The sequence below is a fragment of the Gracilinanus agilis genome, chromosome 1 (assembly GCF_016433145.1).
Source record: "Gracilinanus agilis isolate LMUSP501 chromosome 1, AgileGrace, whole genome shotgun sequence".
NCBI lineage: Eukaryota > Metazoa > Chordata > Mammalia > Didelphimorphia > Didelphidae > Gracilinanus > Gracilinanus agilis.
Genome location: NC_058130.1, coordinates 332,373,860 through 332,388,483, shown reverse-complemented (window position 1 = coordinate 332,388,483; position 14,624 = coordinate 332,373,860). Strand labels below are relative to the sequence as shown.

The 14,624-nt window shown below is 34.7% G+C and overlaps 1 protein-coding gene across 1 annotated transcript in view; it reads right to left on the bottom strand.

The window, feature by feature from the left end:
- The window catches only part of SSBP2 (single stranded DNA binding protein 2), a 266,841-nt gene that overhangs the window by 64,831 nt on the left and 187,386 nt on the right, over positions 1–14,624 (bottom strand). The window contains exon 4 of the mRNA XM_044680670.1: positions 13,708–13,767. Within this exon, the coding sequence (XP_044536605.1) occupies positions 13,708–13,767 (60 nt within the window). The remainder of the gene's footprint in view (positions 1–13,707; positions 13,768–14,624) is intronic.

The following is a 14,624-nucleotide window of genomic DNA, read 5'->3' as shown; positions in this document are numbered from 1 at the left end:
TAAATGTAAGACTCCAATTACCTCCCTACTATCCTCAGTGAATTCAGTACCTGGCTCACAATTTTTCTCTCCTCTCCAACTCCTGTCCTCATGCAAGGGGATTTCAAATGCAGTATTTAGCATTCAAAGTCCTTTATAATATAGCCCCTTCCTATATTTCTAGTCTGCTTACAATGAATTCCTTGATATGTAAGTCTTCCATCCAGTGACACTGTTCTCCTGGTGGTTCTGAGAATAAGACATAAGATATTCCATCACTCACCTCCAGGCATTTTCTCTGGCTGTCCTCCTTGCCTGAAATGCTCTCCCTCCTCTGCTCGGTATACTAACCTCCCAGGCTTCATTTAAGTTCTAACTAAAACCCTACCTTTTACAGGAAGCCTTTCCCAATCCCTCTTAATTCTAGAACCTTTCCTCTGTTAATGATTTCTCATGTATGCAATATATAACTTGTTTATACATATTTGTTTGCCTTTTGCCCTTTCCCAATTATCCGTGAACTCCTTGTGAGCAGGGACTATTTTTTGCCTCTTTTTGTATCCCCTGGATTTAACAGAGTTCTTGGTATATAGGAAGCACTTTATAAATGTTGTTGTTTGTTGACTGTTAACTCTTATAATAAAGAATATAATAGGGGAAAGATGCAGACGAGCAAAAGTAACCAGTAATCATTTGAGTATAAAATATATGCTCCATTCATATCCATAGTCCTACACCTCTACAAAGAAGAGAGGAAGATATACTTCCCTCTTCCTTTCTTTGGTTTTACTCTAGTTATTTTGCATACTGTTTTCTTGCTTCAGCTAACTCTCTCTCTGTACTGGTTTGTAGAATTCTTACCATGCCTCCTTACTTTTTTCATATTCATAATTTCTTATGTTTTTATGATATTTGATTTCATTTATATTTGGTTAGACAACCCCAGTTGACTTCTTATTTCTAGTTCTTTGCTTCTACAGAAAGTGATACAACCAAAATTTTGGGGTCTACTAGGCCTTTCCTATATATTCTAGATCTCTTTGGGGGTGTTTGTTTAGAAATGGAATTTCTGGGTAAAATGGTGTGAATCTTTTAGCCAATGACTTAGGAAAATTTAATCAACTGTACCAGCAGAAAGCAATGACACAGGACAGTTCTGAGGGATTTATGGTAAAGAACGCTATTCAGAGGAAGGACTGCAGGAGAGGAAACATATAAGAAAAACAACGGCTTGAACGCATGGGTGGAGGTGGACATGATTGGGGATGTAGACTCGAAACTACCACACCAATGCAACTATCAACAATTTGGAAATAGGTCTCGATCAATGACACATGTTAAAACCAGTGGAAATGTGCACCGGCCATGGGTGGGGGGAGAGCGGGGGGCGAAGGGGAAAGTAGGAGCATGAATCATGTAACCATGTTAAAAATGAATATTAATTGTTTAAAAAAATAATGATTAATTTAAAGCCTTTACTTTACATCTTAAAATAAATATTGCATATTGGTTCTAAGTCAGAAGAGAGGTAAGGGCTAGACAGTGAGAGTTAAGTGACTTGTCCAGGGTCACACAGCTAGGAAGTGTCTGAGTTCACATTTGAACCCAGGATCTCCCATCTCTAGGCCTGGATCTCCATGTACTAAGCCACCTAGCTGACCCCAAATAATTATTTCTTTAGAGAATGTTTTATATTTGTGGTATATATAAAGTTTATAGAACAATGAGGCCTATTTGAGAACAAAACATACCCAAACTTATGGGATATAAATGACTATTGTTCTCTTGAGAGACTAAACGTGAACTATGAAATAAAGCTACAGAGACCATAACATTTTGGGACTTCTCTTTTGAAGCTGTCTTCAAAAACTATAACATTCTTAAAAATAAAATCCAAAAGGGATAAAATTCAACCTTCTGGTGGGAGTAGATATGATATCTTGAATTAACTAAAAGTTAACTGATGTTAAAAAACTGTTTTATTGGCATTTGGAAGACTACCATGGTGAAGAAGTCTTGGACCTCAGTTCACTCCTTTTGTCTCAGACATGGCAATTTCCATGTGACCCAGATTTCCAGCCCAGCTGGACCATTTTGCATGAGAATCTCCTAAATGGTAGAGAGAATGCTGGTGTGATGCTATTTGTACATTGAAGGGCAGTTTGTACAAGAGTTTTAGAGAGGAGAAACATTCCTGAGTTCTTGTTAAAAAACAAACAAATAAAACAAAATTTAAAAAAAAACACCTGATTCCCTATTCAGGAGTATCTTCAAGGAGGATAAGGAGAAAGACTCTCAAAAATAAGTAGAGAAGGCTGTTCCTCAACATGACTTTGATTTTCAGAATCCTGAGAATCTTTCAGGAATTTCCCTTTCAACATGAGTGGGGACTCCCTCTTGGTTTGAGCTGAGATATCTTGTTCCCAATGGGAGAACAGCTTTAGTCTTGTGTATTTTCTAGTATAATCTAATCTATAAAATTTCTCCGATTTTTGTTTGGATAAATGCTTTTCATTATCTGTGATGTCTTTTGTGAAACCAGATTTTGAAATCAAGGGGACAAGCCAGTGGGTATAAGTTGAAGATATCCTTCCCTATGAAAGAGAATGATACGCAGTATTAATTTGTTTGTGTGTGTGTGTGTGTGTGTGTGTGTGTGTGTGTGTGTGTGTCCTGAAGGTAGGAATCGCAGTCTCCCTTAGAGAGCAGTGAGCAAGATTCCAAAGATATCTATCAATGCTTTCCATGAGCTATGTTTTGACATTCAATATGATGTATATAATGTACAAAGGCAGCACACACACGTGGTGAACTCTTGAGCAGGGAAAGATGAATTCCCTATGAGTGATGCCATCAATATCATGACAAAAAGGAAAACAAAACAAAAACCAACAAACACTATTTTCCCTTGTGGTTTTGACATACACATTCTCTTGGGAATTTGAGGGAATTATAAGGAATTTTGGTTTTGGCACTTTGTTTCCAGGTCATTCTGTAAACACTTTATTTCATCACTGGTTACTACCTCAAAAAATAATAAAAAGTAAAATCTTTGCTCTTTCTGTTCATTGCTAAAATGCCTGATATAATCATTATAGTAATCATTCTTTAACATCAAATATTCTTTTGAGTCTGTTTTTAAATTCTAAATTTACCTTCAATGATCATTCTCTTAACCATCTATTTGATCTCACCAAAACTTTGACCTTTGTAACATTTTCCTTATGCCCATGGGTGAATGGATAGAACCTTTACCCATTGCCATGGACCTGTGTTCTATTTTTTCAAAAGCATTTTGTGAGTTAAATTTTTTTATACTGATGTCTCACTGGCATATTTAACTTTAATGAAAGTTTGAAGTAAATTTTTTGGTCTAAATATATAAATGCTCATTTTGTGTTTCATCATAGAACAAGATAAGTTTCTAATAATTACTGAAATAAGTTCATATTCTTTCACCTATCATTCAAGTATAACACTGTAAAATTGCTTGAAGCTCAGGGTATAAACACAGTGACCCCCAAGATCCACTTTTCCCCTCTTTTTCTGGCTTAAGGATTGTTTTTAGATGAAAAATTTTATGCTTAGCTGTCAGTTGGAAAAATTCCTAATACCTTACTTGGTTCTAAAATAACTTCTTCCTTTTACATGAATTGATTAGGGTTTGACAATAATCTCCCATAGCAATGGCTTTGACTGATTTAAGGAGATGTACCGGTCTTGATCACACTAGTTCAGTTTATCTGATTCAATCAAAAAGCTTTTATGCTTTTTACTCTAGCAGAGCTAAAATGGGGGCAGTTTCAACCTTGCTTTCCCTTCCTAGTTTTAATATTTGCTCTTCTCCAGCAAATCTAACTAGAATTTGTTTGGAAAAGGTCAAATACTGGATTGCTTTTTAGTGACTTGAGGAAGTTTTGCATTGTCTAATTTGAAGAACAGTTTATGAAGCACAGTTTGTAATCAAATCTAGACTTAATATTCTTCCCTTTCCACAAGATTTGATCTCCCACTGTAGTGCACACACACATGCAAGCATACACACTATTTTTCTCTCTCTCTATTTCTCTGTTTTATAATTCTGATTCTTGGATAGCTTCTTATGTTTAAACACACATGCACACACATATACAATGACATATCTTTTTAGGTTTAGTTTCCTCTACCTAACTTAAAACTGATCTATTAGTTGATTCTAGACTTCTGTTATTTCTTTTCTAACATCCTGTTGTGATACTTCCTGAAGGGTTGTGATTATTTCTGCTCCATCTAGGAGTGCTGCATTGAGATACCATACTATGGAAAAATTTTCATCAGAAGTGGCAGGTGGGATATCTCCATCAAGGCAGGGTCAATCTCTCCCAAGCCACATCATGAAAAAATTGCTTGTGATACCATGTTTTGGGGTCTATGCCAAAATAACAGAATCATAGGGGGTACCAATCAAGAAGTCTGTGACTCTATACCACAATACAGTAGAGACACCATTCAGTACCTCTGATCAAATGTTTTTCCCTCTAGACTAGTTATTTTGGGAACTTATAGTTCACATATACCAAGATCCTGCAAAACAACCTGCTTAATTTTATTTTCTGATAGATCAGAAATAAGATGTGTACTAGAGGCATCTTCACCAAAACCATATTTTTCCAGATAAAACCAAGATTTTGTACTTCAAAGCATTCCTTTTTTCTTTGATTTCCTCTGTTGTTGGGTAAGTGGAAGTACAGATCCTGCAGGCACACAGTCTCTGATTAGGATGCCCTGATGGAGGATCCTTTGCTAGTCTCAGGGCATTCCTAAGAAATTTCTTCCTTTCTACACCCTTTCTTTTAATAAATGTTTCTTGATGGTGATTATTGTTAAGTCAAGAACTGTTAAAATGCCTATTTGCCAAGCATGCTCTGAGGCATAAGAATTATTGTTATTGTTGTTATTGTTTTGTGGCCAACTCTTTCTGAACCCATTTGGGGTTTTCTTGGCAAAGAGCCTGAAGTGATTTGCCATTTCCTCCTCCAGTTCATTTTGTAGATGAAGAAATTGAGGCAAACAGGGTTAAATGACTTCCCATGGGGCACACAGCTATTAAGTATCTGAGGCCACATTTGAACTCAGGAAGATGAGTCTTGCCTTACTCCAGGCCTGGCACTTAACCTACTGAGCCACCAGGTGTCCCTGGCACCATGGATACAAAGGCAAAAAAATGAAACAATCTCAGCTCTCCAGGAAGTTACTATTAAAATTTAAAAATATTAAACCTTTTATACAAAATCACTGGCAGACCTATAGCAAAGTAAAGTATCTCTGGATTAAACACTATTTATTTTTTCTCCTCTTTATTCTTTTCTTCTCTAATAAGATTATCAAGAAGAAAGTTTATTAAGATATACATAAACAGTACAGCCAGACTGTAGAAAGATTTTAGAGGAGGAAAAAAAAGCTACCATATATGTAGATTTCCTTTGAGGTTGCTAGCAGGATATACAGTGTACACACACATACATACACATATTTTATTTGCTAACATCTGAAAAGAACATTACCATGGTACAAAGGCTTCAGGCTAATGAGATATTTTATGTTCCCTGAAGCTTTGGGAGAAGCAACAGGCCCAAAAATCAAATCCAGATGTCTTGTGCAACTAGGATTTAAATGGGGCAAGAGCTCACAGGATTGGATGAAGGACTTTATTTTATTTGGTGTGGGAAGGAAGAGAAACTACTACTTTTCAGGCATATGTGATTTGTTATTACTTTTTTCCCTATACCTTTAAGGTCCTACATACAATACTTACAACTTCAAGTCACTGTATAACAATGGTATAGCATTCAAGTCATAAAGGAACGACTGATTAAAAAAAAAAGATTTCATAGGATTTAAAAAAATAATTTTAAACCCATGTAGTCATGATGTAAATAATTTATGCATATTTTAAAACAAATTGCTATTTATGTAACTGAAATGTATATATACTCAGTGTTTAAATATTTCAAGAATGTATTATTTAACTACACTAAAGACAACCACTAAACTAACTGAAAAATAATAAGCAAAGAGAATCCAGTGATGAAAGGGGCTCTCTTGAATTGGCAAACAAATTTCCTTCTCTAATCATTAGTCACTAATTTTTATAAATCCCAAGTATGCTCAAACAATTATGAATCTAAGCATTAAGCAGGCTGAGTATATTTAGTTTTACAGTCCAACCCTCACCAAAGCCATCTGTTTCTAGAAACCTGATTCTCTTTTCAACTGCAAAATTCAGTGCCTCTTATTTACTCGGCATAGAATGTACTTGCATTTATACTGTGGAGAATCTTCATTGCACTAAGTCATCCTGGTAGCTTTAACATTTTAAATTAAAGTGGTGTGCTAAAAGAAACGTACAAGAATACTGGTAAAGGATATGGCTGTTAAATAGAACTTAACTCTGAATAAGAGATTCAAATCAGGTACTGTGAAGAAAGTGCAACTATATGGCTTGTTAAAGTTACATGTTTCTTAACTTGCACTGGGATTTGAAAACCTGGCCTATCATGTTTATTTTCTTTGTGAGACTGAAGTGCCTTAATAGGTTTCTTTCACCCAACTGCCCACTTTTCCTATCTGAGTGGAAGGCACAATATAAAGAAAGAATAGCTTTTTAGAACTATTATTCCTCAGCAGTATTTACATTTAGAATGCTAAAAGCTAAGTCCTCTCACTGAGTATGTGTGGGTAGAAAAACTATTCATTTTATATTAATAAATAATAGACTTGCAACACTGGATCATCTCCAGAGTTAGACAGCTATTTCCTCAGGGTTGTAAAGTATAACACACAATGTAAGGTTATTCTAGTATAGTCAATGCAGGACACAATCCAAAACATACATTAATGATGTATAATTTCCATTCATTTAAGTGTTGACAAAGTTTTTTTTTTGGGGGGGAACAAATTCTGATAACTTCATATAGTTAACATAGCAGTTAGACCTTCTTTTAGGTATTCAGAATATCAAATCTCTAAATTTTTTGTTTCCTTTTAATATACAGAATATTCTGGAAGTCATAGTTTCTCAACAACAATAAAAATAATACCTCTTAGCTGAATAAATCTTAATTTCATTTGTTTTTATATACAACTCTCAATATTAATATATGAAATATCATCAAATACAAAGAAAATGATAGGAAAAAAATAATGAAGAACAGAATTTTAATGGAAGAGATTATTACAGTCCTAAGAAGAACTTAAAAGTCCAAGAATTTTCATTAGCCTGAATAAATAAAAAGTTCTATTTTTTTTTAGTCCTTTAACATAGTTTTTGATTCTCTTAAATGGGAAGAAAACTAGATACATCCAATATAGCATAGAGGTTAGAGAACTAGCTTCCATGTCAAGAAGAATGGGTTTAAGTCCAATGATACAGAGCGGATTTACCATACTTGAGCTCTGAGTGCTCCACACAAATCTCTAAATTGTAGAGAAGGTAAAGACCTGCTGGGGTAGATGGAGTTTCCTACACCAATGAAAGCATAAATCCATTCCTTTTCCCCATTCTAATTTTTAAGTTATATTAATAAATATTTATTAAACATTTACTACATCAGGTATTTTGCTAAGAACTGGAGATACCAATATCAAAGGGGGAGGGGAGACAATTCTTGCCCTGAAAGGGCCTTACATTCTAATGGAGAAGATATAAGAAGATACATATACATGCAGTGTAGATGGAAGCCAATCTGAGAGGGGAAGGCATCAGGAAATGAGGAAATGATCCTCACAAAATAAGAACCAGGAAGTGGAGGTGAAAGTAAAGGGGCAGCACTTTCCAGGCATAGGAAAGACAGAGGTGGAGAGCTTCTAAAGGGAATGTTGAGTCCCAAGAATTGTAAGTGAGCCAGTGTTTCTGGATTTTAGAGAATGTGGAATGGGATAAAGCATAAAAGGGCTGGAGAAGTTGGAATGGGTCATTTTAGGAAGAGCTTTAAATAACTCTAAATGTATTTGTTAGATTACCTGACTGAATAGTTAAGGATACCTTTTGGCAATGGAACATATTCCAGGTATTTGCTTATATTAATTATTCTTTGCCCAAAATATTTCATGGTATTTCTCTCTTCCATCACCTCAATGGCATCTACAGATTCCTCTTTTTCTTTCCAAATATTTTATTACTTCCCTGCTTTTTACCTTCCCCAAACATACACAGTACCTATTACCACTAACATTTATATAAAACAATACCATTTTTATCCATACATACTTAAACCAATAGAGGAAATATGAAGAAAACCAAGGGCAAAAGACTATGTCTAGATGAATCATAGCTATAAATTCTTCTTTTTAAAAATTAATTTATTTGTTTGTACATTAAAATTCCCAGGTAGTTCTTCCACTCCTTTCCTTCTACTTTCTAGAGAAAACATGATTTGACAAAAAGATATGTTTGTATAAAAGTATGTCTTGCTTATTTCTGTTTATTAGTTTTTTCTTTGGAAGTGGACATACACAAGTCATCTTCAAATAATATTTTTCTTGCTGTATATAACATCCTCTTGTTTTTTCTCACTTTACTCTTATAATTTCATGTAGGTCTTTCCATGTTTTTATTTTAAAATTAACCCACTTGGGGGCAGCTGGGTAGCTCAGTGGATTGAGAGCCAGGCCTAGAGACTGGAGGTCCTAGGTTCAAATCTGACCTCAGACACTTCCCAGCTGTGTGACCCTGGGCAAGTCACTTGACCCCCATTGCCTACCCTTACCACTCTTCTGCCTTGGAGCCAATACAAAGTATTGACTTCAAGACGGAAGGTAAGGGTTTAAAAAAAATTTAACCCACTCATCATTTCTTATGGTGCAGTAGTATACCATAACAATCATATACCACCACTTGGTTTAGCCATTCCCCATTTGATGGGCATTCTCTCAATTTCCAGTTCTTTGCGATCACAAAGAGAGCTGTCATAAGTATTTGAGAATAAAAAGGTTCTTTGCCTTTTCCCTGATTACGCTAATACCAAGTGGTAATGATGGGCCAAAAGGTACATGCAGTTTTGTAGCTCTTTGGGCATAATTCCAGATGGCTCTCCAAAATGGTTGGATCAGTTCCCAGTTGCAACAAAAAGTGTGTTCCCATTTTTCCACATCCCTTCCAACATTTACCATTTTGCCCTCTGATCATTTTAGTTAATCTGATAGATGTGAGATGATCTCTGTTATTTTAATTTGCATTTCTCTAATCAATAATGAATTAGAGATTTTTTCATTCATATATATATATGTATATATCTTTGATTTCTTCATACAGAAGCTTTAATATTTTTTGACCATTTATCAATTGGAAAATGGCTCATATTCTTATAAATTTTACAGTTATCTATATATGTTAGATATGAGACCTCTATCAGAGGTCTGTCCATGAATTTTTTCTCTCAATTTACTACTTTCCTTTTAATCTTGGTAACATTAGCTTTAATTGTACAAAACCTTTTTAATTCATTCAAAATTATCCATTTTACTTATGAATCACAATGCTTTTCTATCTTTCATTTACTCATAAATTTTTCTCCTATCCATAAATCTGATAGGTAAAATGTTCCCTGTTCTCCTAATTTGCTTATGACATCTCCCTTTATGCCTAGGTCATATATCTATTTTGACCTTATCTTGGCAAATGGTTTAAGATAATGGTCTATATCTAGTTCCTACCAGACTATTTTCTAGTTTTCCTAATCATTTTTACCAAATAGTGAATACTTATCCATAAAACTTAGATCTTTACTTTTGTCAAACACAAGGTTACTATAATTTTTTAGAAATGTTTGTTGTATATCTGTTCTGTTCTACTGATCTTTTTTATTTCTTAGCCAGTATCAAATTGTTCTGAAAATTATTGCTTTAAAATACTGTTTAAAATCTGGTACTGCCAGACTTCCTTCTTTTACATTTTTTCATTAATTCCTTTGATATTCTTGACCTTTTGCTTGTCCAAATAAATTTTATTATTTTTTGCTAGTTAAATAAAAATAAATTTTTGTTAGTTCTTCCAGTTTTTGCTCATCTTAAAGGTGATCTTTATGGATTTATAATGACCTGCCATAGTCCTTTGGTATTTAACATTTTATTATTCAGTCTTTTGATGGGAACTTTTTTGACTACAGAATAAAATTATATTAATTCAAAGGCCAACACAAACTAACAAGACAACTGAATTGTAGAATATTAAGAGAAACATTCATTAAAATTTTATTGTTCCAAATACATATGCAATAATGCCAACTTAATAGTAACCATAGAGGTTCTATAAATTTTTTATAATGACTGTGTGATTCATTTGTAATTATTATATATGTAAGACAATCTTATTAAAGTGCTTGAAAACTATTTTGCTCTCTTAAGGAGAGCAAGTATTCCTCATATGATCCAATTTAGAACTACTCATTTGCTTAAGTTACTTTCAATACTACAGAAGTAAGATATTACAAATCCCGAATTAGCCGAATTTCAGTGTCCAAGAGAAAAAGCAATAAGGAAGAGTCTGTCATATACAAAGTACGCTCTTTCTGAAGTAAGGAGAGAGCCATAATTATCAAGTATTATAAAGCACAAACAACCAGGGACAAGGTGCTACTGATGGCATTCTTCTCTCTAAGAAGTGAAATGTATTCAGACCTAAAGAACCACAAACACTTTTGTCATACAAAAACCTTGGGCTAAGAGTGGCCTCAGTCAGAAGATTGAGGATTTATGAAGCAACAATTTTGCCCAATATTTAAAATTACTTATTCCATATGTATTCAAATGCTTATTATACATACATTTACAAGAAAGGGATTGCTAATTTTTCACTAAATAGAGGAAAACTATTACAGACATTTCTCTGACATAAGCCTAAATAATTTTCAGCTTCTCTACTTAAGGGGAGTCAAGGGGAATGTTTTTAGACTTAGGAGATGGGGTTTTTTTAATTATTACATAGCTGGAGTATAAAGATCCTCTTGCTACATCAATTTTCAGGTCATCACCTATTCAGCTAAACTTGGAAGAGGCTCACCTTTGGAACCCCTTTGTGGTCTTCCCAAACCATGTGGTTGAGGATGAAGAGGCTATTGAAGCCTTCAAAAGTACAGCAAGTCCCAAAAGTCTCTCTGTATTTTTAGCTTTTTATAAGCTCAAAACTTCATAAAGACTTTTGGGACTCCTTGCATTTTCCCTAGTTTTAAACCATCATCATCAGGGAAGCTACCATTTCATGGAGGCATGAAGAGCTCTCTAGGTTTCTGGGGACCGGGGAGACACCTTGCCCTTAGATCTGCTGTTCTGAATATTCCTATTCTTATTGTAATTTCAGTTGTGCCTACTGCAAAATATAGAATGAAAAAGTTGGAAAAATCTTGGTAAAATTCAGAAACAGAAGTTGAAAAAGTCCTATCCTATATATAGAAATAATAAAGGCATTCACATAAATAAGCAGATTTAAAAGTCAATGTATGTGTTCACCCGCAGAGAAAATGGGGTTTCCATATGTCAGGATCCTTGGCATCTGTATACTTTCCTTTCCCATTTCATGGCCCATTCCCCTAGACTATGTTCTCAATACTGATTCAGGATGGAGGAGAGATGCTCCAGCTCCTCCCTAAGGCACCCTTGGTCACAGAAAGGTAAAAAGACCCAACCCTATTCCTGGTGTAAGCCTTCACCCAGGTTGAGTTAACATTTTCTTGCTTCTACAACAGCAGCAGAGAAAGGCTGACTATCATGTTAGTATTCTTCAAAGACTTTACAAACATTTCAACTAAAGTTAGATAGAAGTGCATTGAAATTTGGCAGAACAATATTATTGTGAGGATTAACATAAATGAATAATTTAAAGAAGTGTGGATTTTTAAAATTTGTGCTTGGGGGGGGCTATTAGAGGGTAAAAGGAAAATGAGTCAATGAAGTCAACAAATCAACAAATACTTATTAAATTCTTACTATGTACCAAACATTGAGCAAAGAGCAGGAAGAGCAATAGGGGTGGGGGTAGGCAAAAACAGTACCTATCCCTTAAGGAGCTCACATTCTAGTGGGGGAAATGATATGGGAAAGTTAGGTTAAGAAAGGAATAAATTTATACTATATAGACACAGAGAGGTTTCCTTTGGACAATGGAATTAGTAAAAAGGCCATCTTCTGTTTGTGCTTGCTTTGGGTCTATCACAAGTAGTTATGTGAAAGTTTTCTAAATGTTTTATGTTCTTATGAACTGTGTCCTTAGCTCTTCAAGCAAAGGGAATAAACTTCATACTTTGGTTGCATTTCCTCACAGCAGTAAGTATACAGTAGGTTCTTCAGGGAATACTTAGCTAACTAAATAAGAAACATTCCAATCCATAGACATGTGAAATCCCATGATAATTTAGAAGCTACTTATTTGAGTACTAGGTGAGGACTCAGTCCTTAGAGACTGGTCATTATTTCCTGCTTGAATAAGAAAGTTTTGGTACATGTATAAACTTAGGGAGCCTGCTTTTGAGCATGTGCAATACAGAGGTCCTTCTTCCCTCCCTCCTAATTCAGAGAGCAAACAAATACCCTCTGACTAGTTTTGTCACACCAAAATCCTTTTAATTGGTTGTTGAATTAGTACTAAGTTTGCATACAAATTTCAAGCAATTGATATCTGAGTCTTTCCTCAGTTAGAAGAGCCATCTGGGGTCCAACTAATGTAATCAATAGCAAAGTCTGCCATGGCTGGCAGCCTAGCTAAGCAACAGAGCACCTAGTCCACTGGCTATGCCTTATCCAGTAATGAATTTTGGTGAAGACTTTGAAAAGGGAGAAAAGGATTCATGGCCCAGGAAGTTCCACGGAAAGTATACTTTAATATGAGTCTGAGCTACTTTAAATATGAGTCCCCTCTCTTTCTCCTAGTTTGTTTCAGAGTATGATTGTTCTGTTAGGTCCTTGGAATATCTTCTCAGTAAATATCCTTTTGTAAAAGTTAATTTGATATCAACTGGTGAATTGTTATTGGGCAGGTCATAATCAGTTTTGTTATATTGGGGAAGTGGAAAAAAGGAATGCTTTGGAAGGGGGTTTGTAAACAATGGTATTAGAAGCCATAACTGGTCAAGATAACTCCCTCTGGAGATCTGGCCTGTCATGTGGGAGAGTGAACCTAGTACCTCCATATTATATCAGTACATGTCAGAAAATTGGAGGATTCATTGAAAAGCTAGAAATCTAGCTGTAGATGAACTGAAATAAAAATAGTCTTAGTTAATTACATAGTTATAATTGATCTAAAATCAAAACTATGAACTTAAATGTAAGTAATATGAAAATAAATGACAAAAATTAGGTTAATGATGTTTTTAACAACATTCACTACACCAATGTTTTAATTTGTGATATTTAATAATTACTCAATTTTCAGAACAGTGTAATAGAAGACATGATCAGAAGACACAAAACTGGAAGTCAGAATATTTGGCTCTGTCACTAACTGTATAATATCAGGATAAAATCTTTGGGTTTTTCTCACCTACAGTATTAAGGAAATGGACTAGGTGATCTTTAAGATCCCTCCCACTTTAAATTCTATGGTTTTATGAAGAAAAAATGTAAAATGAAGAAAAAAGTATAGGGTGCTAAGGAATCTTGGTTAAAGCACAGACATTAGAAAAAAATCAATATTCCTAAAAAGTTCAGAATTTTTATTGAATCATAATGCAAATTCATATTTCATAGTGGCCTTACCTGGTTAGGTATTCTCAGTGGTGGTCTTGGACCTCCAGGGTACCGAGGTGACATGAAAGGCTATTAAAAAAAGAGCATACAAAACTACTGTGAAATTCAAAAATCTAAGGGTTATATATTTATCATAGTATTTTTATATATTGCTACCTTTTGTCAAATAAAACCCCTCAGGGAAATAAGTATCATATCACCCAGGAGATTTGCTTTGAGACTTTTACTGAAGAATATATTATCTCTGAATAGAAACTAAAATATACAATATCATTATAAGAGAAGCATGGGGGTGTGTTATAATGCATTACAGATGAGGAATTACAAAAATGAAAAAGTAGGATGTCAAAAAGTAGGATCATCAAAAAGGAAATGAAACGGTCCCATAATGAGAGTAAGGTATAACTGATATACATGTATTCCATTTGATATCCTGGAGATGTTAAAAAAAAGTCAAAAAAGGCACAAGCATTTTGGGTGTACTTGTATGGTCAACTTCTTATGGGAAAAGCCATGGTCAAGAGTTGCACGAAATAAGCAGACACTGTTGGGTTGCAATTTATATCATTTATAGGAATCCCTTTATCAATAACATCAGATCCTTGGGAGTCACTCAGTACTAATTTAAGACAAATTTTCTGGTTCAGAAGGAAGAGTTGAACTTAACTCTTCCTTGCTCCATGGCGAGCTCTTCATCCCATATATCATGCTGCTTCTTTTCCATTCTGGCTTTAGGACCTTAAGCGAGTCACTTTTCTGTGCTGTAAACCACCATTTAAGACTATGTTGCAGAGAAGGTGTGGATAGGCACTGATAGGAGTTTCCTCATCTGGCTTATACCCATAACATCATAGGTCTAGGCCTATCACTATCTTATCTGGGTTAAAAGTTTACACTGATCATAGGATCACAAACTTAGAAGTGGT